At 45.1% G+C, this 25,517-nt stretch overlaps 1 protein-coding gene across 1 annotated transcript in view; it reads right to left on the reverse strand.

Moving 5' to 3' along the window:
* RIMS4 (regulating synaptic membrane exocytosis 4) overlaps positions 1-7,401 on the reverse strand; it is an 80,387-nt gene extending 72,986 nt beyond the window's left edge. The window contains exon 1 of the mRNA XM_077832275.1: positions 7,305-7,401. Coding sequence (XP_077688401.1) covers positions 7,305-7,401 — 97 coding nt within the window. The remainder of the gene's footprint in view (positions 1-7,304) is intronic.
* Between the last annotated feature and the right edge of the window lie 18,116 nt (positions 7,402-25,517).

Here is a 25,517-nt window from a genome sequence, read left to right on the forward strand (position 1 = left end):
TCTCTACTCCATCATCCAAGTCATTAATGAAAATATTTAATAGTACCAGACCAAGACAGACCCCTGTGGGACCGCACTTGACATGTCCTGCCAGTTTGACAGTGAACAATTGGTAACTACTCTACACCGTCTCTGCGTTACCCCACACTTAAAGGCAACACAAGCCTTTGTGTTTAAAGTAGTATTTCTCCATACTTTATTAAGGCAACATAGCTATGAACGTGCATTCCTGTAGGTCAATTACATTTTCAATTACAGTACAGGGGGAAAAATGTGAAATCTTTCTCAACCTGTTATAATCTTGAAGGTGCTGATCACTCAGAGCATTGTATAGGAAACTAGCATTCTGCAAAGCCAGCTGAGTTCTTTCGGAGTTTGGGTAAAATGGCATAACAGAGTAGTGAGGCTGAGATGAAATGAGGTATTGACTGCCATTGTGATTTGACTGATTTGATTGTGGCTGGATTTTGTTTGAGGGGTAGGGCTACTGAGGTTTGTATTATTTGTGTGTGTTATGCAATAGCAGAGCTTCCAGGGTCTTTATATGGGTGCTTTTTATCATTTTACAAATCCAAATAAATAAAGTGTGCTGCCCAATTACTATGCCAGCTAGATGCTCAAAATGCATGCGCAGTTCTGTGCCTAATTTGTGCAGGCAATTATGTACCTAATTAGCCATCAATTGCTGCTCTATTCTCTTTTGTCTTGATATCTGTTCACAGATTATACACTTTAGATTTCACCCCTTCATTCAGAAGACAAAACAGAACTCTGTAGGAATATCACTTTGGTAGATGTACATTCAATGTCTTGTAAATAGTTACAGTCTATTATAAACATTACATGGACGGACCAATCAAAGAACACATTAGTGTGAATCACACCCTGGTAGTCCACATTACTGCTCCGCCGTAGATAAGCCCTTAGATACAAGTAATTTTTGGTGGTTTTCCAGTGTTTATTTGATAAACGTTGCTTGGGCGGGGTTTGTATCGGGGCTGTTTTATTGGTCTTTATCAGATAAATCCAACATCAGAAGCCATATAAATAGTTCTGAGGAGAAGACAACATCCTTATTTAAGCGTGCCAATGGCACTTCAAAGTGCCCTGTATGGTCTGCAAGACATATCTGTGGAAGACAAGATTGCAGTGATCAGAGCCCTGTGTAAACCCACCAAATGCCATGTCAAACTGCAGTGCTGAAACATGTTAGCAACTCACAGGTTTCTAAATGAAAACGTGCACATTTCTAATCTAGCCCACAGCACTCAGAAATATGGGCAGGATAACACACAATCTCAAAAAAAAATTGTACAAATAAATTATTTCTCAAAACAACTGGCCCAATTAAAGTTTAATTCCTCTCTACACAAAGCAGATGCATACATTCTGTCACACAGCGATGCTGAAGTAAAGTAGTTACAGCATTTCACAACTCGTCCTCATGTAGAAACCTGACAGAGTAAAGGATTTTTTAGCTAGGAGAACTGTGCTTTTGACTTAATAAATGTTGCACTAGAATTAATTTTCCATGAATTAGAAGTGGCAGAGAAACAGTTGCTCTTAGTCAGAAAGATTTTCAGGGACAGGCTCTCCTACTTAGAGTAAACTGACAGCAAACGACCACACAAAGAGACATCATGGAGGGAAGGGTTTCTGTTCCCCATGCTTTGGGGTTCAAAAGATAGTGTATAATCAGCATTCTTCATCTTCTGTACCAGTCTCTTTAAAACTCACTAATAGGTTCAGATGGTCTCAAATGTAGCTATGCTGCTATAAAGGAAATCCACATGAGATTTTCAAAAGAAGTTTGGCAAACAGTTGGAGCACTGAGGATCCCCTGACATCCTCAAATACAGATTTTTCAGGTTGTTGGCATTTTCCAAAAGTTGAAAAAATTATTTTGGGTTAGATAAAAAAAAAAAAAATCACAAATTTCAAATTTCTGGCAAATGGAAAAAAATTGAAGAAAAAATTGTTTTGGGTCAAATGAAATGTTATATTTGGATTTTGAGCATTTTTTAGACATTATTGAAATGTTTACAAATAAAATTAAAGGAAATTTCAAAACAAAGTAATTTCAAACTGAAAAATAAACATTTTGTTTTGAAAATGTTGAAATGAAATGTTTAGATTTTTCAGAATTTTTTAGGATTTTTTTCCTTCTAAAAACCCAAACAACTGAGCAAAATCAACACATTTCTGAATCTGCATTTTTTGATCAAAAAAAGTTTTCTAAAATTTCATCCAGAACTGGCTAGGCCTATAGAGGGGAGTATGCTGTAGGCATGGTCTATGCACACTGGGGAGCTGCATGAGGAATTCAGTTTACTTGAGTCAGAATTCCTCGTATCTCGGGCAGTGCACCTCTGGATTATCCCCAGTGCAGGCCACTGCCCCATCGGCATAACTGAGCCCCTAGTTAACAATAGGCTTTGCATGTCACTGTACTACAATCAAGAGACAATAACGACTTCAGTCTGACATGTATTAAGAACACATTTAGGATTTAAAAATTACCATTCTGGTCATGCAGCGCACAGATGTTCTTGCTACCTCCTACATACTATTACCATAAACACGGGGCAATTGCATAACAGAGCACCGACCAATTACCCTGTAAGAGGAAGCTTATAGGGTCCTCCAAAACTTTCCAAGGCAATCTAAGGGAAGTCACAAACCAGCCATATGAACTCAAAAATGAACTTCACATTATGGAATTCACTTATATTAACAAACAATTAGCATCTTCTATAAAACTGTTTGTATTCAATTGCAGCACAGCACTGGAATTGAAAATATCAGTGGGAACTTTAGAACACACAGAGGCACTTTTTATTTCATAATTTTATACATATTTTAATGCTTAACAGTACAGAGAAATTCAGCCGATCCAACCCAGACAAAGACGTTACAAACTTCTCCACAAGCCCACAGCAATCACTCTACTCTAGTCCAATATGTCTTAACTCTGTTTTTACAGCTCCATTAAATTAACATTTTATTTAGCTTCTCTTCAAAGCACATGCTGGTAATAGAATAATGGCTGTCACTCCGTGACATTGTGTACAAGCAGCAGCACCATAGTTGCTTGGACATGGTTGTCATCAAGAAACGGGTAACTCTACTGCTTCCTGAGCGGGCATCTGTGTAAATGAGGATGGAATTTACCAACATTTGGGGAGACAGTTTGACATATTGACAGTGGCAACCATTTTGTCTCTTGGTCACAAAGTTAATTTGGGTACTTTATTCTACCCTCAGCAAGTTTTATTTTTAACTCACGTTCACTTGCGATAGTTCACCATTTGGCAAGCCAGGCTCTTGCAACAGATTACTACTTGGATACAAAGATATAGAATGTTTGATTTCAGCCAATCCCAGGAAAAATGTACTGTCATGTTGTGGCACAGTTAAGATTTCTATCTTGATACTAATAAAAGTATGCTCTGGATTAAGGCTCACATTTTCAAAGTTGAGCACACAAAAATGCACCCATGCTTATGCACTTAATTTGCATGTGCAGGGACCATGATTGTGTTTGCAGTCAAGGTAAATACAAACTAAAGCCCCAATCCTGCAAATTACTGCTTGTGTGTGTCTTAGACTGCTGTTACCACAATGAACTCCACTAGCTTCAAAGGCATTCCAAGCAGGTGCAGGATTGTGGCAGAGGTGAGCAAATGCATTCATATTTATATCCATGCACAAATGTGAAAATTCAAGATTCACTTTAATTTCTTCTATTTAGCTCCTTTTCGTCTATTGCTTTATAACTGTACAATGATCAGAGCTAGGACAGACACTTCTATAAATTATAATAATGATATAATAATAAAGACCCCTGTTTTGAAGTTCTTGTCCCCACTGACATGGATGGAAATTTTGACTGAATGAGGCCTGCTAGACTTGACCAATAGAAAGCACAGGAAAGTTACATTTATTACGTTTAAAAGTGTTGGTAACCCATAGTTCTTATGCTATTTACTGTAGACAGTAATTTCTCCATGTTACAGCACTGCTGTGTCTTAATGGTGAGCAGACCCTGTTGCTCATTTAGGACACCCTTCTCTGGATCAGTCTGGATACTTCTCAGCTATTGATGCCGTTTAGTAATGCAAATTTCAGCACCACTTCCTACTTCCCATCTTTTCAGACCCATGAAACCTGTAACAGGTCCTGCATGCAAAAGGGGACATTTGCAGGTCAGTCAATCTCCCTGGCATAGGATGTAGTTCAGGGACTGTTCAGTTGAGAAATCAGTTTACTTACTAGAAGTTCTGCACGTCTATCTGCATCTTGTGGACCCTGACCCCTCTGCCCTTGCATAGACTAGTATGGACTGCAGCTCTTTCTGTACCCATTTTACCACTGAGAAGTCAGCGGAAGCTCTGAAACATCAGAGGTGTGCAGACTAGGTATTATTGGCATATTGGCAGACACAAGAGATGTGAAAACAATTCAGCTGATGCCAAGACCATGGACAGTGAAGAAAAATGAGGCCCAAGACAGGAGGGGAGATCTTCTGCAACTAAAAGCATTTTCAAAGGTTATTACATACCAAGTTCAAAATCTGGCCCCTTTTCCAGGCCAGTGTTAACTCTATCCAATCAGTTGAAGGTAGAAATGCAGGTACCCTTAGGTTCAGTAGTGCTATTTAGCAAAAAGAAAAGGAGTACTTGTGGCACCTTAGCGACTAACCAATTTATCTGAGCATAAGCTTTCGTGAGCTACACATTAATCTCTTCTTTTCTATTGCTATCTTCTACAGATGATATTTTGCCAAATGCAGTATCCATTATCCTGTGCTGTGTATCAGATCTTTTTTTAAAATCAGAATTCATAATGCAATTAGATCTGGTCAGAATCTTGTGAATTTCAGAAGCTTGCTTAAATCTAAATGTTATAGTCTCATGTTTGTCACAATGTGATTATTTATGATTTCTCTAATTTCCACAAAATATGTTTTGTCCAACAAAAATTGTTATTTATGCTTATTTGCATTTTTTTGTGAAAGTCCAAAATGTCACTTTTTTCTTTCTGAAACCAGCAGTAGAAATAGCAGCAGTGTTCATAAAAATATGAATACAAATTCATATTTCCAAAGTAAGGGACAATATTGCAAATACTTATTACCAACCATAATGCCTCCTACCTTGAGTAGTTATATTAAGATTAATGGGTCTAACTCAGGGTAGTAAGCAGTGCTCCAGTAATAAGTGCTTGAAGGATGAGGCCATAACTGTAGATTTCATGAATTCAAAGGCATATCTTTTTATAGGCTCGAATATTAACATTCATGAGTGATTGTTCAGGAATGAGAGAGATCAAGTAAATAAAATTCTGACTACAACCATATATCTTTAGATGTTGGAATAGGAAGAAGTGTTCACTTAATGTATCAGTCTTCTCAGACCCAACATAGTCAGCCCTTCAGTGAGGAAATATCTGTTCACGTCACTGTGTCAGGTTCTTGAACTCCAAAGTGTCTCACCAGAAATAATTTCTGAAGCAAGATCAGAGACTTCTCAAAGCTCCTGTTATTGCCTTGCCTGGTCCTCCAGTTATCACAATCAAATTGAATATGAAGAGCAAATAAACAACTTGTTGAGATCTCACACCTCTTCTTCTTCTTCTATGCAGGATTTTAAACATATTAAAATATATTCAGTTGGAGGATGCTAAAACCTCCTTCCTGTCCTCTATCTACACTTGCTTGCATGCTGATAGAAGTTAATCACTTCTGACTTTTATATATTTATTTTTTACTTTGATTCTTCTAAAAACAATAATTTTTGTGTGTGTGACATCTCACTTGCACATGTACCTATCTATTCTTGCGGGCAGCTGCATTTCTTGGGATAAATTTACAAGACAGGTATTTGAGAGATGCAGCCAAGATGGCAGGTATTAAAATACTCATGTACCTCTTAAGTAACAATCTCTGCATTTGTTACACAAAAAAGGGATTAAAATATATTACAGGAAAGTGAGCTTATGCTTAAAGTGCAAATCATTACACATTTTCACAATAAATTGACAGGAATGAAGAGCATGCTTATATCCCACTCTCTATATAATCTCATTTTAATGCATCCTTTTCCCACTCAGCTTTGTGTCTTCTACCATGCCATCCCGTATGCCTGGAATGCTCTCAAGGATCTTTCTCTCCTGTTCAATCCTACCTCTTGAATTTCTCTCACCTTCATGTGTCTCCCTGTTAATTACCCTTTCTCCTGAAGCATTCTGTCTTGTCTGATTTACACTACGGAGTAGGGACTATATTTGCAAATCTGGATAAATCCCAGCCTAAATTCTAAAAGAGCCATTTAAATATTACCAGTTTAGTGTATTTAGTCTGAAGAGTTCATTGTTCACATTGAAAAGTACTTGGAGCTTGGACACAACGTACAGCAGAAAATGCCTTTTTTGTTTAAAGTACAGTCATCCACCATCCTCTCTGGAAGGCAGCTGAGCATAAGAGAAGGATTAAGATTTGCACCATTCCTTTGTGAAGACATTAATTTGAGAGAGTGAGAGCATTTCCTTATACAAAAAATCTCTCTTTTTAATCCCCTCACCCTAATGCAGGTTCCTGACCCCATGTCTCACTATACACAAAAGGTGCTGGGCAGCCATTAGTGGATGGCTTAGGGAAGTCAGTCAGTGGATGGGTCTCTGTCACACCCCAACCCCTCAACTGAGCCAGGCAGGGCTAGAGCCAACACATCACAATCCCACATTCTCCGGCTAAAAACCAGCAAATCTTCAAGCCCTTCCACCCCCGTGGCCAGCAGAGTCACAGCCACCAGCTGCACTCACTCCTTTGTAGCGTCAGTGCTTAGCTCGAGGGTTGGTGGGAGACATTTAAATCTATCTATACACCCCCCCATACAACATGCTAGAAACCTCCCCCCCCCCCCCCCACACACACACAATGTCCTGAGCTGCCTCACTATTTCTGCCAAGTCTATCGGGCCCTCCCCCATTAATTCATTCACTGACTACCTCACCCAGCCACCCTCATTCATGTGTTAGCTGCCTCCCCCTCTCTCCATTCACAGCCCCTCTGGCCTCGGAGGCACTGGCCCTCTCTCTTCCCTGCCCTCCACTGATGCCCCTAGGGTCCCTCTGCCCCCATGCAGAATCTCCGGTACCTCTCTCCCCGGGGATGGTCCCCTCTGCCCCAGGCATGGTCCCCACCCCTCGGGCCAGCTCTCCCCCATACGCATTACACCCCCCGCCTGCCCCACAGACACCCTTCCAGCGCCCCGGGCTCCCCGCCCCACGGCCGGCCCCCTTACCCGCGTCCTCCTCGTCGAAGCTGTTCATGCAGGGGAAGTAGATGGCCAGGGCCTCGAAGGAGGCGGACAGGCTGAGGCGGCTCTGCGAGCGCTCCATGAAGAGCCCCGGGCCGGGGCCGCTGCCGGGGGCCTCGGCCGCCGCCTGCGGCTTGGGCAGCTTCGACGCCCCATTCTTCACTCGGAGCACGGCCCGCGGCGTCTTGGCTACTGCGGGGGCCCCGGGAGGCGAGACGGGGGCTGCGGCGGCGGCGGGCAGGTGGGAGGCGGAGGGGCTCAGCCCCGCCCGCGGGAGGCTGCTGGACTCCCCGTGGGATCTGGGAGGAGGGCGCTGCTCGCTGCTCCGGGGACGGGCGGAGAGCGATGGGCAAGCACCTGCCGCCGGTGCCCCTGGGCGCGATGCAGGCTCCGAGGCGGCTGCCCCGGCCGGTGCCCCTGGGCGCGATGCAGGCTCCGAGGCGGCTGCCCCGGCCGGTGCCCCTGGGCGCGATGCAGGCTCCGAGGCGGCTGCCCCGGCCGGTGCCCCTGGGCGCGATGCAGGCTCCGAGGCGGCTGGCGCTGGCGGACCGCAGGCAGCGGTTAGCCGGAGCAGGAGGCAGCGATGGAGGCGGCGGCGGCGGTCCTTGGGAAAGGCGGCGGGAGGCTGGAAGGAGACACTGGCGGCGGCTGCTCAGCGTCTGCTCGCCGCCTTCCTATGGCTCGCCCTTCCCCGGCGGGCGCGGCTGGCCAGATGTGTCCCCTGGCGGGCTGCGCTCCCCTCGCCTGCTCCCGACGCCCCAGTCCTTCATTCAGCGGCGCGCCTGGGCGGGGGCTGCCATGAAGTCATCCCGGGAAGGCAGCAGCTCCAATCAAAGCCGACGGAGCGCAGGGGCGGGGCCGCTGCCTGCGCGAAAGGGGGTCGGGCTGCTAGCCCCCCCAGGGCTGCGCCCGAGCCCGGCTCCTTCCCGCACACCTGCCCCTGGAGCGCTCCCCTGGGCAGCGCCCGGGCCCTGCCACTGCGTCCTGCCAGGCGGAGCGGATGGGCAAAGCCAGCCCCTGCTCCACGCTGGGCCAGCGCAGCCCCGCCGTGCCTGGTGCTGTGGAGCAGGGAGCGCTGGGGACTGCTGGAGATCTCTGAGGGCCTGCATTAGGGGCTGGGGGCTAAAGCCACTCGACACAAGAAGGGCGAGCGTTTGGGGACCAGCCCACAGGGAGGGGGAGCGGTGGGGCAGCTGCTTCCCCATGCACTGCAGGGGAAGGGGAGAGGGAGAGTGCGCTCTGGTTTCAGCAAAGGATGGGGGGCTCACCCCCCCTTCCCTTTAACCCTTGGGCATAGGTGCTGGAACAAGGGGTGCTACCGCACCTCCTGGCTTGAAGTGATTTCCATCTATACGGGGTTTACAGTTTGGGTCGATAGCTCTCAGCAGCCCCACTATCCAAATTGTGTTGCTGATGGGTCTGGATGATTAACCTCTATAACTGTGCCGGTCTTCCCCCCCTCCCCCCGCCGCTGCCTCCGTTTCTCCCTCCCTCCCCACTGTTCACAGCTCAAGCCTGAGGCTTGTGCTGTTTCAGGACTTCCTGAGGCCAGGGTTGGATTTAAGGATTTCAGTGGGAAAATACATTGGGGGCACCTTTCATGAAACCCAGGTGGACCGTCCCACATTGGTGAGAGCCGGGTAGCTGGAAATCAGGAGCAGCAGAGGCTGAGAAGAAGGCGTAATGGGAGCAGGAGATGAGCTTGGGGAGATAACGGTGCAAGATTTCCTTTCCCTTGTTGGCCAGAACGTAGTGGGTGGGTATGAATTGCCCTACACAGTATTCTGGATATTAGCCTCTCTCTAATCAACAGAACAGCATTAATTCAACCCCCTCCTACAGTTTTTCTTTCACTCCTTTCCTTTCCTCCATGTTTTTTCTTTCAGGCTCACCCTCCCTCCCTTTCCCTGGGGTGGGCTTTATTCCCCTTTTCAGTTTCTCCTTCTTCCTTCTCTCACGTCCCCACTCTGCCGTACTCCCGGGGTGTGCCCTCTTCACACCCAATGCCAGCCATGCTCTCTCACTTATAAGTAAGGCTAAAATTTTGTCATGGTTACTTTTAGTAAAAGTCACAGACAGGTCACGGGCAATAAATAAAAAGTCACGGAAGCCGTGACCTGTCTATGACTTTTGCTGCTACGGCTCCATGGTTTCCCCCACCACCGTGGTGGCTGGGAGCTGTGGGGTTCCCCTCTGCCCATGGCAGCTGGGAACAGCAGGGTGACCATATTTCCCAAAGAGAAACGGGGACACCCCTTACCCCACACAAGGCTGTCGCCCGTCACTGGAACCCTGAGGGCTCCCTCAAGAGTCTGTCACCTTTCGCTGGAAACTTGCGGGGGGGGGGGGAGGCCTGTCACCTGTCGCTGCTGTCCCGGGAACCCTGCCAAAGCCCCACTGGCCATAAGCGCCGACTTCCTGATTTCTTGGGGGTGCTCGACCCCTGCCCGTCCCCTCAAAGCCCTGCCTCTTCCCCCAAGGCCCTGTCCCACCTTGACTCTTTCTGCCCCCATTCCGCCCCCTCCCCCAAGGGCACCCCATAGACAACTGGTGCCTCCCCATACTGAGGTGGGTAGGATCTAAAGGGGAGGTCCTATGACTGGGCACATGTCGTTGTTGTTCCCCACCGGGAACACCCCCCATGCCCAACCCGGGGCCACATTACTGCAGGGGGGGCACTCTATCCTCCCTCTGCACCTGCCTCCCCCCCCCGGCACATTCCTGGCAGGAGGGAGCTCGGGTGGGGAGTGGGAGGGAGCTGCTGCTAATGTGAACCCCTCCCAGTCACTACTCTGCAGCCCAGCAGCTGCCTGAGAGAGCCTGGCTGGGGAGGCGACTTCCGCTCCCTGCCCAGGCTTGGCTGCTGGGGACCGTGGCTGAGCAAGCTGGAAACATTCCAGGGGGAGGGGGGCTCTGGCTCACTTGCCCCTGGTCCCTGTGTGAGTTTGTTCCTACTCCCCACCTCCACCAGCCAGGGGAGAAGGGGTAACTGGGAACTTGCAAGCAGGGAAGGGGGGAAGGAGAGAGGAGGGGATGGCACAGAGCAGGGCTGCCTGGGCCAACATCACATCAGTCTACAGGAGCACCCCAATCTTTGTTTACATTAGTGGTTTGGTCCTAATAAGCATGATATTGTCTATTATCCTTTATCTCTGCCCCTCCCTCACCCTCTATCTTTCCCTCTCTTGGAAGATCCCACTGCCACCCCCAGCACATAGCATCATCGGACTGGAAGGGACCTCAAGAGATCGTCTAGTTCAGTGGTCCCCAACCTTTCTGTGGGAATAGCATATTCCCATTCCCAGAAGACCGTGGCGGGTGCCAGACACCCCGCTGCCGAAATGCCATGAAAAGTGGCAGCGGCAAGAAGCGTTGCCGTCAACATGCTGCCGAGAAATGGCAATGCTTCTCGGCGGCATTTCGGCAGGCGGCTCTATGGCAGCCGCGCTCGGCGGCGGAATTTCGACAGCGCGGTGTCCTGCGGGTGCACACAACTGCCTTGGTGGGTACCATTGCACCTGCGGGCACTGCGTCGGGGACCCCGGTCTAGTTCAGTCCCCTGCACTCAGGGCAGGACTAAGTATTATGTAGACCATGTTATATTATCCCTGACAGGTGTTTGTCTAACTGTCTCTTAAAAATCTCCAATGATGGAGATTCCACAGCCTCCCTAGGCAATTTATTCCAGTGCTTAACCACCCTGACAGTTACAAAGCTTTTCCTAATGTCCAACCTAAACCACCCTTCCTGCAATGTAAGCCCATTGTTCTTGTCCTATGTTTAGAGGTTAAGGAGAACGTTTTTTCTCCATCCTCTTTGTAGCAACCTTTTATGCATCTGAAAATTGTTACGTCCCCTCTCAGTCTTCTCTTCTCCAGATTAAACAAACCCAGTTTTTTCAATCTTCCCTCATAGGTCATGTTTTCTAGTCCTTTCATCATTTTTGTTGCTCTTCTCTGGACTTTCTCCAGTTTGTCCACATCTTTCCTGAAATGTGGCACCCAGAACTGGACACAATACTCCAGCTGAGGCCGAATCAGCATGGAATAGAGCTGAAGAATGACTTTTCATGTCTTACTTACAACACTCCTGCTAATATATCCCAGAATGATGTTCGTTTTTGGGTTATTTTGTGCAATACTGTTAACTCATATTTAGAGTCCACTCCCAGATCCCTTTCCTCAGTTCTTCTTCCTAGGTAGCCATTTCCCATTTTGTATGTGTGCAACTGATTATTCCTTCCTAAGTGGAGTATATCTAGCAGCCTCTCTTTTAGGTATGAGTCTACTGCTTATTTTAGATGTGGGCCCTCAGAGCTGGAAAAGAGATTGAGTTTTCCCCCACACTATATTTTATAGTTAAGAGATTATCCCTTCCAGCCCTATAGAATTTATAAATTGGTGAAACCAATTGTATTGTAGAAAAATTATTCTAAAAGTAATTCTCAGGAAAGAAATTCTCTCGAGTTCTTGAACCACACTGTAGTAGTCTAATCGAGAATTAAATCCCAGCTATAAATTCTGTAATATGGGTCTAAAACTTCCTAGACCTCTATAGGACTTTTCCAAAAAGAGTAGGTTTGAGATAGGGCCCTTTATGTGCATCAAATCTGTGAAGTATTACCATTTTTCCCTAGCTGGCCAGTAAATGTTTATAGATGTCTTAAACAGAGCTCCTGTCTGTATTACACCTTTATAAGACACTATAGCCACCAAAGTGTTATGGGAAGTTATGACACTAATATTGTTCCAGTTATTTAGTTTACAGTGGCTGGAATTGTCTAGATACTTACTATATGCAGTGTGGATAATCATTTAATGGGACTTGTTCTATCCACCTTATAGTCTTAGAAAAACATCTGGATCCCATGTTTCATAATAAGTGTCAGTGAAAAGCAAATGTTCCATATCTCGGAATACAGGGAAACCCTTCAGAAAAATAGCCACCATGCCTACAGCACTGAATGCTCTTGATCAAACAATTTAGTAAAACTACAAATGGTTAAGGATGCCTTCCCAGAGCAGCTACAGCATTTGTTTCTTCACTGTGCATTTTATTGGCTGCATTAAGTACAGTAGCAAAGGCTACAAGGTAAGAACTAAATATATTATTAAAGCTAATGATAAAATTATATAATACGCAGGTTGAGAAAAAAGTGTCTGTACATCTGGGTGTAGTGCTTAGATTATCCACAAATACAAAGTTTGTTTTTAAAGCCATAAGAGACATATAGTACATAATTAGCAATAACCCAAATGTAGGTGAATACATTTAAGAATACAGTTTAGATATTAGCATCCAAGTATTCGGCTACATCACTCATGAAAAGTTCATACAGAGAGTTGGTTGTGGAAAGCAAATATAGCAATGATTGAAGATTGTCCCTCAGTAACTGAGAATTTAGGATAGGTTGTCCATTTAGAAAATACAATCCATGAGGGAAGTAGTTCAGTTACTTTCCCCACTGCACTTCTCATTGGCACTCCAGCTCATCCCTCCTGGTATTGTCAATGTCTGATGATGTGTTCTATGTCCCTTGACCATCTGATGGCGTCCAACACCATGAGTTGTGGCATCAGCTGAATTTAGCATTGACCAATTCCACATTCCCAAATTCACTCATTACTGGGGTCCCAGGGGCCCAAGGCTCCAATGATCAGTGCATGTGTCTGAACCTGGTAACCCTTAGCTCTCAAGGTCTTGGCCAGACGGGCGTATTTCTCCACCTTTGAAGCTCAGGCATCGCAGAAGACTGGGGTCCTGTTCTCAAATGGCACTGTGATGTCTAACATGATGATCTTCTTCCAGTCTTCATTGGTGAGGGCGATGTCTGGTCACAGTTGGCCGGGATGGCAGAGATCACAGCAACCTTCCACACAGGTGGCGGGATGGCTCTGGCCAGGTGACTCAAAAAGATTTTGTTGACCAAAGAGAACACTGAGACCCCCTCGCTCTCAGTACAGTGTTTCGAACATCAAGACAAAGAATGCCATTCATACCTCCTGCAGACAGCAACAGACCAATCCACATCTCCTTCCATTCCACAAACTTCTATGTTTGTTACGAATTATCTCCAGTTAGTCATCAAAAGGGTGATCTCAACCTTCTTAAAGGAGTCTGCACCAAACTAACATGGATAGCACTTACTTCCCTGCATAAAAATATACCTGATGCCACCATTCATCACCAGAAATGTGGTTTCTTGCCCCGTATGCCTGAGTCTTTTCAGGCATTGAAATTACTGCTTTAAGGTCCCATGGTTCCAGGCAGAAAGCATACACAATCAAATGATTTCCCCTAATCACTGATAGGAGAGTAAAAATAGACTTGAAAGATGCTCTTTTCCCTTAGCTCTTTTTCACAAGCAAGCAGAGGACTCCCTTTGTCTGGAACAATGCAGTGGAACCATGGAAGTGCTCCTACTGAAATAGGGGCACCCTCCATCCAACAATTCACAAAGAAGATACGAGGGCTCTGCATCCTGCTCTAACTTCTAGCTCAAGCCAGTTTTGTGGTGGTGGAATTATTGATATGGGCAATCACCAAAACACCAATTTAACCATAAATTCCTTTATTAAATCCAAAGGCCAAATGGTATTTATACAATTGCTCTAAACATGCATAAAAAGACTAATAAGCAATTTACTACATCCAAACATAAGAACACCCATACCGGGTCAGGCCAATGGTCCATCTAGCCCAGTATCCTGTCATCCAATGGTGGCCAATGCCAGATGTTTCAGAGGGAATAAACACAACAGGTCATCATCCAGTGATCCATCCTGTAGCCCATTCCCAGCTTCTGGCAAAAAGAGGCTAGGGACACCATTCCTGCCCAACCTGACTAATAGCATTGGTGAACCTATCCTCCATGAGTAACCAAATACTTATAAGCATTTGATCAAGATACTTACAAATGGGCTAAACTCTCAGGAGTGCTTAGACCATATTGGTTGACTCCAACGTGGGCAGGCAGGCATTAGCAATGAACCCTTTAACAAACAAGTGATGTCATTGCCAATTACTGACTTCAGCTAAAAACTAGTTTGAGACAGTTCAACCTTATTTCTAGTCTTCATTTGGATAAGATGTACAGCCTCCTTCTTCCTCAAGGTCTTTCCTTTCTTGTTTCTTCCCCTCTCCCCCGCCCTTACCAGCAGAATACTGGGAAGGTTTGGGCTTGTTTCTTTTAAGATCATTTTTCTTTGTCTTGTTAGTGCAGCTCTGTATTTATTAATTACTTTCGAAACTACATTCTTCCCCCACTACAAGTAATTTACTTACTTTTCTTATGGCTTCTTTACTTGCTGATTGGGGCCTTCTTTACAACACATATACATATCCTTAACCAAACTTAAGCTAACTTTAATTCTTTAATTTTATTTTCATCCTACATATGGCATCTGCTTTGACAGACTTGGATTGGAATTTGGGGTGCTACATAAACAGTGGAGAGAGTTTTAGACCATTTCCCAAAGGCTACTTTCCTGGGTTTATCTTCTGGCAAACCTCCTCCAGAATTACTGGCTCTAGATCAAAAGTACCAGCTGTCCCTTGGAGCTAAACATTGCTCACTCAGGAAGCTCAAAAGCAGCGTAGGCACAATGGCATCATTTACTCCCATTTACGTGAAAGCCCATAATATGGAGAAATCCTTTCTGGTTGACTAAACCTCAGATGGAAAAGGAGATGGAGGCACATCCTCTGCTATTAACTTGGTCCACTAGTACTAGACAGTCTTCTCTGGTGGCACAAAGAAAAATATCACCAGCATATTCATTCCATCCACACTCTGCGGTAACCAACTGCCATCACAATTAAACTGCATGCCTGTCCTTCCGACTGCAAATGCAGTTCAGAGCCTAGGGTGTTCTTGGAAAAAATACATGCAGATAAGTCCTCTGCTACAACTAAGTGTGGCAGAATTAGTCCCTGCAGCATTTTCTCCTCTGAAATGCTCAAGACAAACTACAAAACTTCAGAGGGCACCTGAACAGGGTGTCTTGTGGTCAATCATTCATGTACATTTCTGCTCTAGATACCATTAGGTGTCTGGGGCTGGGATGTAACCAAAGAACTGATGCTTGTAGATACTGTATTTGTTTACAGATGCAGTAAGCAACATAAATATCACTACGTGTTATATTGATACCTCTGACTGTCTAAAACAGCCAACAAAATTGAGGGCCTTATCCTGCCTCCATTGAAGTTCCACTGAGGATAATTGGCTTGCAGTGGCATGTGGCCTGCAGAACCTTTATTACTGGTGATGCACAAGAAGGAAAGAGGCTGGCTTGATTGTCAGATCCCAGGCTGAATTTTCAGGGCTAGCAGCTAGAAGAGAGACTTTTTTACTTGAAATACTGAAAATAAGTTGAGCTGGAGTCACTGCATGGCAATAAAACATGGAACCTCATGATGGCACTTTCACAGACACTTTTCACAGCAGAACTGCAATTTAAATTCCATTTTCAAAGACAGTACAGCAGAAAGAGCAGAATGAACTTATTGGGGATAGTGATGAAGCCAGGTACTGAGTTCTGGATGGAAGAAGAACTATGAGGAACACGTTACCATATTTTTAACAAGGCATTGCAACAGTACCAAGAAAGACCTTAGCAGCAGCAATAGTGAAAAATCCCTGTACACTGAAGCTGTTAGACAGTTCCTGTCTACAGTCTTGGCAACAGATTCAATGCGATAAGCAAGAGACATCTATGAGTCAAAAACTACTTCCAGGTTCTAATGCACAAAAGCTGCCTAAAAATGATGGGAGCCAATTTCTATTTATTTAAAGCTTACATTTAACATGTTAGAATAAGGAGTGAGTTTATCCCCTGGCTAATGGTTTGGTCATCTAGACTAGAGTACTGTAAACCGTCGGAGGTTTCCTTTTTACTACTATCTAATCTAGAGAGAGTGTTACCTACTGGATAGTGAACTAGACTGGCATTCAGAAGATCTGGCTTCTATTTACAGCTCTCCCACTGACTTGCTGGGGGACCTTGATTTTCCCATTCTCTGCCTCAGTTTTCCCATCTGTAAAATGGGGATAATGCTACTTCCCTCCTTTGTAAAGTGTTTTGAGATCCATCAGTGACCTGATCTGTGACAGCTAGGTGGTATTATTTCCCAAAACATAGCAGCTAAATAATCTTCCTCTCATGCTGCTTCAGATATGTTCCCTTCCCATACTTGCCTATTCCCTTCACAGGCTTCCTCTCCCTTTTCAGATCAAATCCAAGCTCCTTATCCTCACATTAAGGCTCCGTACAGCTTCTCAGCCCTTGTTGCCTCCAAAGTCCCCTCTTGGGCTCTTTACCCTACCTGCTTTTTTCTCCTTACTGCTTCCCCTTTCCCATTGTCAACTTCATGTCCCCTATGCTTGGAATAGTGGCTTTCTGCCTGTGCACGGTGCAGTCTCCATTGACACTTTTCTCCTTTAGCTCCACTTCCTCTTTCCTTACAGCCTTCCACTGACCAAGCCAGCTGTCTGCTCTCCCACTCATGCCTTATCTTTAGAATTGTTTGTATGCTATCTGCCCATTTCTGAAGGTTTGCTCCTCAGGGCAGGGCCCTGCCTAAGCTGTGCTTTGTGGAGCACGACATCCACCAGCAGCATGCTGTTGTGAGGGTTACATGGAATCCTGTTCAGCATTAGACAAGTCAGATAGGTCCAGCTCAAAATAAATAAATTCTTAAAAAAAAAAAAGTCTATCTAATGTGAGGCAAAGTTGCATCAGTGACATGTGAAAAGGACAGAAAGATCAGATAGTGCCCCAATGATAATGCCCCAATGCAGATGCCTTGAGGAGATCTAGGCTATGGGCTATGTGTGCAAGGAAAATAAAGATTCACAATGGAACCAAATGTTTATAATATATTCAGATGTTTCCTTCTCCATCAGCCTGGTTAGATAAAAAGGCCAGTGCTGCAACATACAGTGTCTGAGGACAGGGCAAGAAGGAAGAATCGTGTAGTCTGTTGTATGACTAGTTGTAGATAAACTGGGCACAGTTGAGAGAGAGAAGATAAACACTGAGATTTAGCACATCCAAGTCACTAAGAACCTTAACTAAGGCTGCTTTAGTGAAATTGGCTAATCTATTGATTCCTCAACAAAAGCAGTCTCTGACTAGCTGAATATGGTAAGCACTGGCTGGATTTTTCCTGCTAGCTTCTTCTCTTTCCAGTAATTATGTAGCTTGTATTTTTACCTTGAGTCTTAGATCTCTGGAACAGCCTAGGAGATGATCTTTATATGCAAGGGTAAGAGAATTTGCTACTTTCCTCTCCCCTAGGGTTCTGTGTACTGCTGTTTGTAAATAAACAATCATTGTTTTGTGTTTGTTGTTCTTTCTTCCTTGTCCTCCCACCACTTCCTCAAAAAAGAATCCACACGTTAATTAATTCGGGCGCTCAAACACAGTTGTGAGGCAACTCCTCCCAGTAGGGTAGTAAAGAAATGCCACAATGAATTTGCCCAGAGTAAATATAGCAACATGAATGACAAATAGCTTCCAGTGCTCTACAGTCTGGTCATACTGCTTCACCGCGCCCCCAGGAAAGGCTGACATAAGGCCATCATCACTGCATACTCAAAACCAGTGCCATTCAAGCCACACAACGCTCTCCAGGACCCCAGATGCAGCTGTGGCTGATTCTACATGTTTCTCATGAGGTTGCATCAATACCTGAGATGATACTGAGTTGCAGTGACACAAAGATCATGTTGCAAATCTCTAGCTAAAAATGTAACTTTCCCTGTATTAGTGTAGTTTAATGAACATGTATATAGCCGCAGACATTAGCATTTATTCATTATTTGTATTACAGTTGTACCTAGAAGCCCAACCAAGATTGAAGTCCCAGTGTGCTAGGCTCTGTACAGACCCCTTGTGACCTGCCCCAAAGAGCTGGCAGTATAAATAGACAAGACAGACAAAGAGCAGAAGAAAGGAAGTTGTTATCCCCATTATACAAATGGAGAGCTTGTGGCACAGAGCGTTTAAATGAGTTGCCCAAGTGTCACAAACTTTGTGGGTGACAGAGCAAGGAACTGAATGCAGGTATGCCGAGAGCCTTACCCACAAGACCAACCCTCCTCTTGTTCATGATTCTTTATTAACATCAGCGCTTACAATCTAAATGAAATTGTACTGTCCATAGGAAATTCTACATCATTTTGAAAGCAGCCAGACTGGCCTTCACATGACCTTTGTTAAAGTAGTATTTAGTTTATTAATGTCCAGCCAGATGTGCGCACTGTTCCCTAGCCTTGCTGCTGTGTCTCAAACAGCCTTGCCAACTAGGCCAGCAGAATTCCATGCTATGTGGTATCCTCTTGTTCAAAATACACACTCCATCTTGAAGCAATGGCTGCAGCTTTCACCATTTGCTAGTCTTCTGTCCTTCTATCTTAATATCCAGTTGTGACTTGGGTTCACACATCTCTCTCCTTTAGCTGTCAAGAACAAGTCCACAAAGTCGCTAAGCTACTAGCTAAAGAGAGACGAAGCTGGGTGTGTCAGTAATGAGACATTGGCCTGCCAGCCTCAGGTTGCTTGTTTTTTCCTCATTGTTTCCTTTTCTTCTCACATTTGTCTAGTCAATCTTTTCCCAAAGGGTAAGAGCACATTAAACTCCACTCCCGCTGCCTCACAGTTCGCTCTATTATCCCAGTTGGCAACTATAAATATGGGCACGATCATCTGTTTCAGGGGCTCCCAGCCTTTGAGAGGGACTGTGCCATTTCACCAAACTATGGCTATGCTGTTCCACTCTGCACTGTCCAACCTGATCTGTGATTTAGTCAGCAGAGATGGGTGAATAGACATTATTTAAATCAGGATTAAATTCCTTCCCTCAGACCCCACATGATCTACTGAAACATGGACTAGATCCCAGCCTGTTTGGGATCCAGGTAATTTTATTCTGGTGACTTTTCCCCATTGAAATGTACCAACTCAGCACCCAGTCTAGGGGAGGGGAAAATGCCTTCAGATAGAAAATGCTGTTACTACCAAGAGCAGGTGTTTGCACATCCACTTCACTGAAATATCACAGGAACAGCACGTCCTTGGGGCCTGTGATATTCTGCAGCACTGCAGGCTGGGAAATCACGGCGGAACCAGGCAGAGAGGGGAAGAGAAGCTGGAGGAAGATGAGGCAGAGGGTAGGTATGGGATGGGACAGGGTGCCAGACAGGAAAAATAACAAGGTTGGAAGAATGCTGAGCTGGCTGAGTGACTAAGGGAAGGCAGTATTAACTGGAGAACAAGGGCTTGGAAGAAAGGAGGGAAATTGGCCAGGATTAGGCACAAGAGTGCTGGAGAAATGGGGGAGAACCACAGATTTGGAGCAAGCAGACAGAAAGGTGCAGTGCATAGACCTGAATGCTTTACATGGCTCTACCCAGCTCCAAATGTTACATCCATACAGAGAAAGAGAAATCTGGACGTCAGAGCCACAAGTGATCATGTGTGTGTTTAAGTAATAGATTTTGCACCCACAAATAAACTTCATGATTGCAAATCAGGCAGTTAAACATCTATCCTGCTTGTGGGTGAAAATTTATAGGTTGTTTTTGGAAGTTTGTCCCATAAAGTCTTAGTTTAAAAAAAACTGCAGACGTTTTGCGCAATATATTGGGTGTGTGGAGTGAGCAGCATGTGGTTGAATGTGAGCATAGGATTATGCAGACAAACTGCTTCCTTCATTCATACCCACTCATGCCACAGGCATTGTCACAGACGGAGGCGATGCTGGAAGTGACAGGTGGAATTTAATGCATCTGAATTTTAATCAGTCATTTTGGCAAAACACAATAACGCTTCAGCTGGTGGGTAATTCAGACTCAGTTCCACAAATACAGACTCATCCACTACAGCTGTAATTTCCCCACCTCTTACCTACTATATAGAAATATATGAGTGATAGCCAGCAAAGCAACGATGGCTTGAAATTAGCTTGGCTCATTATTATGCTGCCAAATTACTAAGTGATTCTGTGGCATTCTGCCCAGGTCATGCCTAGAAATATTTAAATTTAATCTTATCCTGGACTTTACAAGAAAAGATAGTGAGTGAACCTGATTCTCTGAGGGTTTTATAATATAGTTTTATCATTAAAAGTCAATGCCAAGAATATCAAATTAAATATTCTATGGGGATGGGCTCTTATGATGTCAGCTGTGTTGGCCCTAAAGAATTCAGAAGGTAGGTTTTTTGAACATTCCAACATCCTCTCTTCTTGAGTTTCAAAATTTGGATCCAGATGTTGGACTTCCATAATTCAGGTGTCTTTGTACAACTGACTCAATTTTGGCTGAGAGTGGGGTTTCAATGCCTGACCTTCAGCACTGAAAGCATTAGCTCTGACCTCTTGCATTAAAGGAGTAAATCCAGGCACCTGGACCTGGTGGCAGATCCATTAACTTCTGTGTATCAGCTACTGAAGTGATCTGTGTCACACATTGACCAGGGGGTTAATTTGGGTCTGGCTGTTTGGTTTGGGCTCACTTTTAATTAATTTGTATGCACAAAATTCTGCTCTCAGCTGCACATCTCATCTCAGTTTCTGCTCCCTTGGTATGTGTAGAGCTCCAGGAGTTTGAGGTGTTATAGCAGGATGTACATTTCTTCCAGGCTGAGGTTCATTCACTGAGCAAGTTCTCAACCTGTGAGGCTTTTTTAAAATGAGGCTGCTGAGTTCACAATAACAGTAGGACAGAAATAAACCTACATAGGAATTTATGGGTTTTGGTACTTGTAAAAGTTGCAGTAAATTGATTTGCTCTGGGTTGGGATGGTCATCAGCAGGTTAACACAATAACAGATGATTCACTATGGCACCTAGAGCAGAATCTCTGCCTGGAAGAAGTCATCACTGCAAATGGGAATAGTCAGTGCAGAACAAGCTTCCTTCCCATTCATGTATCTGTGATGAGGCTGGACCCTACAGAACAGCTCAAAGGAAGAGGTTAGCTATTGCTAATAATTCTATGGGGAAGGCACTCAGATACTGTGGTGATGGGCAGTAGGATAAACCCTCAGATAGAATAATAAATGGCAGAAATGTTGCCTTCATCTCACAACAGGCCAGCAGAAGTTTGGTAGTGTTTATCTCAAGGCATCTTATAGGATGCCCCATTTCCCCCACTACCCCATAGTTCCAGTTTTGACCAATGCATCCTTCCTACTGAGGAGAGCTTGTCAGCACCCTCTCCCTGACCATGAGTTGGCAAGAAGAGATGTGTCACTCTTAACCAAAGTGCTCCCTGCTGATCAGGGCCCACAGCACCCAGTTCTGAATTCCCTCAGAGAGGAGGGAAAACAGACAGTAGGGAAAACCCATATGGGGAAGTGGGGATGCAAGTCTGGTTCAAAGAACTCTGCTGTATTGAAACTCTGACACTCCAGAGCAGAGAAGGGTCTTGAACTAATGCAAAATGAAGATGAGCGGTCAAGGGTTATATCCTTAGGAAAAGATAACACAGCTTCATTCAAGCGAAGATAGGCTAGACTGGGCTGGGGCGAATGAGATTCTGCTAGCGGCGATAAAGATGAAGGCCCCGGTGAATGCAGCCACTAGCCTACGGGAATTTTTAGAACGTGCCAATAAAGTAGTGGACAAAGGAGAACCAGCTGACGTAATTTACATGGACTTCCAAAAGCTGCACAAGAGGCTTCCAAAGAAGTCATGCGGTGAGAGGTAAAGTATTGTCATAACCCAAAACTGGCTCGGAGGCAGAAAGCAGAATGGGAATGAGCTGGGTAATTTTCATCACAACAAAAGGTTGCCTCGAGGTTCTGTACTAGGCCTCAAGTTGCTTTTGACCTTTATTGATGATCTGGAGAAAAGGGGTTAATAACCCTGACCCTGTGTCCCTCACCCACGGTTTGTAGGTGTTACTGTGTGAGGCGCCACCCTGCACTTAGTCACCTGCTGTGCGAAGGGTCCTTACAGCTAGCATCCCTCTGAACAGGTGCCGCAGATGTGAAGCTGTGTCTTTCAGACACCTACAGAAAGTGCATGATCTAAAGAAACACACCAGCGGCAGTACATGGGCACTGGAATGTCACAGCTGTTTTCTGCATTACTCCAAACTCTCTTGGAGCCAATGGGAGGCTTTCCCTTGACTTCACAGGGCTTTGGATCAGATCCGGTGTGGGAGCCAGGCACTTAGGGGCAGGTGTCACCCATTATTTTAACCCTTCAAACAAAGGTGGATTCACTGTGTGCCTCACACATGACCATAGCCGATAATAAAGCTGAGACCCATGTGGTTCCCTACGCAGCAGCTTTACATGCAGGTGAATCAAAGGGAAACCCCTCAGCGGAGTTATGCTGAGATGGGAGTCTCCTCCCCCTGGCTGAGTTGGCAGGAGCCATGCTGAGCTGGTCTTGGCGGGGGGTTGCCTCCCCTTGGCTGAGCTCATCTCAGCTGGAGCAGGTTGAGAGCCGAGGTTCAGCCATCATGGTCCATTTCCATTACCGAGTGGTTTCATGGCAGATCCCTGATTGTACCCACTGCTTGGTTTTCCTTTCTGTGGCTTGGTTCTAGAGGCCAGGGCTAGCTCAGATTTATAGGACTAACTGCAGAGTAGATGCTTCTACCTGAATTACTTGCCAAGCATTCCTGGGTCAACGGTCTCCTGAGGCTTTGGCCCTTTAACTAGGCCGCTTTAAATGAAAGCCAGTTAAAGTTACTGGCCGGTTTTTATAAAAGCCTCAGGCTTTCGAAGGAAACACTAGATATTTATTTGTAAACAGAGCTGTTTGGGTAATTTCATGCCAGCTTCCTGCATGGAACCCTGCTTTTCCTAAAAATACTTCTGTAGTCACTGCCAGCAATACCACAACTCATGGAGGCACAGTATCCCAGAAGCGGCCGGGCAGAAAACACCACCTCCTGCACATCAGACTTGCAGGGTTTGCTCCCAGCACCCTGACAAGGAAGTAGCACAACAGTGAGGGGGCCTGAGGCTGTTGCCTATCCAGCTCGAGGGGGTGGGGTCGGTAAGCTCAGAGCAGAGAATGATCATGCTGGAGCTGGGCCTGAATGGTTCATGCTGGGTGCGAGGCCCTCACTCAGTTAGCTTCTGACCATGACAGATCAAAGCCTGTGCTTCCGGAGTCAGCCAACAGGAGGAGGCTGGCCACTTAACCACCCCATAATGCTCAGTATGCCCTGATATGGAGTGCCCACCATCAGCCACTTCCCCCAGAGCCATTCTACAGGGCTAACAGAAGTCTGCTTGAAGCCCCACAAGTTTGATTGTGTAAAAGCCCATAGAACCTAGGGCTGCCTCGATTTCCCATCCCTGGCTATGGCACACAGAGTAGATAGAAGTTTGATTTTTGGAAGCAATTGGTGGTGCTACTTCGTATTAAGGGGACTTCTCCAATGCACTGAGATGCCTTCCACTCGGTGCATAGCAAGTGAACTGCAAGATTAGTATTAAAATGCAGAGGCTGTTGTTATACAGAACTCCATGGTTTTTCTGGATACCCCTCCTTGCTGGAAGGTGCCTTTTGCAATAATTTGCCTACAACTGAGAAATCTTCCTCAGGCTGTTTTGTTTCTGCTAGTGCCTGACCATTTGTTCCAGGTGAGTGCATGTCGCAGTCAAATACAGCAGAGACCAAAACAGCTCAGCTCCTTCTCATACTTGTGTTCAGGATATGGCAGTCGCTCTGTGCAATGAATATCGCAGAGAACCTGCCTCTGTCGTCCTCACAGAGGAGAAAGAAACACAATTCTGCTGAAGGACCTAGGCAACCTCAAGCTGTCTGCTCTCAAACCATGAGTCATGCTAGTTTCTCTTTAGAGGACACATCTCTTATGTTGGAGGTTAATATTTCTGCTCTGTGCAATCATGGGCTGGCTCTTTAATATAGTTTCAGTTGTTGACTAACATTCTTTGCTCTGAAAGTCTGGCATTTTGCACCCTCTCCCCAGTGAGCCTGTCTGAAAAGAGCTGTAGAGAGAGAACAGAATCCATTCACCCCTTAAGGATAAGCAGGGGGGTTTCTGTGTGGCTCCTTCTAGGAATAATCCAAGATTCTGCTGTACAATGATGGAGGATTTCACTGCACTTTTCTAGCAGGACAGCCTGCAACTATAGTGTTTGGTGCTGTTCCCCCACAATATTCATGCGGTCTTCTGCTGAAATGGGTTTGAGCTGCAAAGTTTGTTGGAGGTGGATCTAGGGGTTTGATCCTGGCCCATCTCTAATCTTCTGGTTTCACAGTCAGAGAGCAACAAAGATGGGTGCCACATGTGCAGGAGAGCCCCAAGACACAGAGAACAGTGTACCTGAAGCAACAGACCAAAATCTGGTTACCAGCCTCTGACCCCTGCGTGATTTCTACACTTGGTGGATTAGTTCCAATCTGTATACATGAATGGTTTGAAAACTAGAACCATAGGGTTAGAAGGGACTGAAAGGGTCATTAACTCCCTACCAAGATGCAGGAATTGTAATGTCAAAACCATCCAAGACAGATGGCTATCTAGCTTCCTTTTGAAAACCTCCAGTGAAGGAGTTTCCACAACCTCCCTAGGCAGTCAGTTCCATTGTCCTACTTTTCTTATAGTTAGGAAGTTTTCCCCTGAGATTTAATCTGAATCTGCTATGCTGTAGTTTGAACCTGTTACCTCTGTCCTGCCCCCTGTGGCAAGACAAAACAACTTTTCTCCATCATTTTTATGGCAGCCTTTCAAGTATTGAAGACTGCTATCATGTCCCCCCGCAATCTCAATGAAATGGGCTGATGGGAACACTGTGGAGTTTTGAATGGGGCTGCATGGAGGACAGAAGTTTCATCTTACAAAGGCCTTTGAGATTTCAAAATCAGGTTTTGTTCTGAATCAGAACGAAAACCAGAAATTTCAAAGTTCTCCATGAAGGAAAATTCACCCCCAAGCTTTTGTTTTGGATCAATCAAAACTTTGTTTCGATTTCAAGTATTTTTAATTTTTTTCTATTATAATAAAATTCAGAACAAAAAAAGTCAAAATATTTTGTTCAAAAATGTTAAAATGGGATATTTTGACAATGTTTGAACTTTTTATTTTCTGGTTTTTCTTCCAAAATGGAATTCTGAAGAAATCAACCCAGTTTCGTGAAGGATTTTGACTTTGATGCAAGTGCATATTCCAACAGAATATGGTTCCACTGAAGTTTCTCCAAC

The sequence above is a fragment of the Eretmochelys imbricata genome, chromosome 13 (genome assembly GCF_965152235.1).
Source record: "Eretmochelys imbricata isolate rEreImb1 chromosome 13, rEreImb1.hap1, whole genome shotgun sequence".
NCBI classification, from domain to species: Eukaryota; Metazoa; Chordata; order Testudines; family Cheloniidae; genus Eretmochelys; species Eretmochelys imbricata.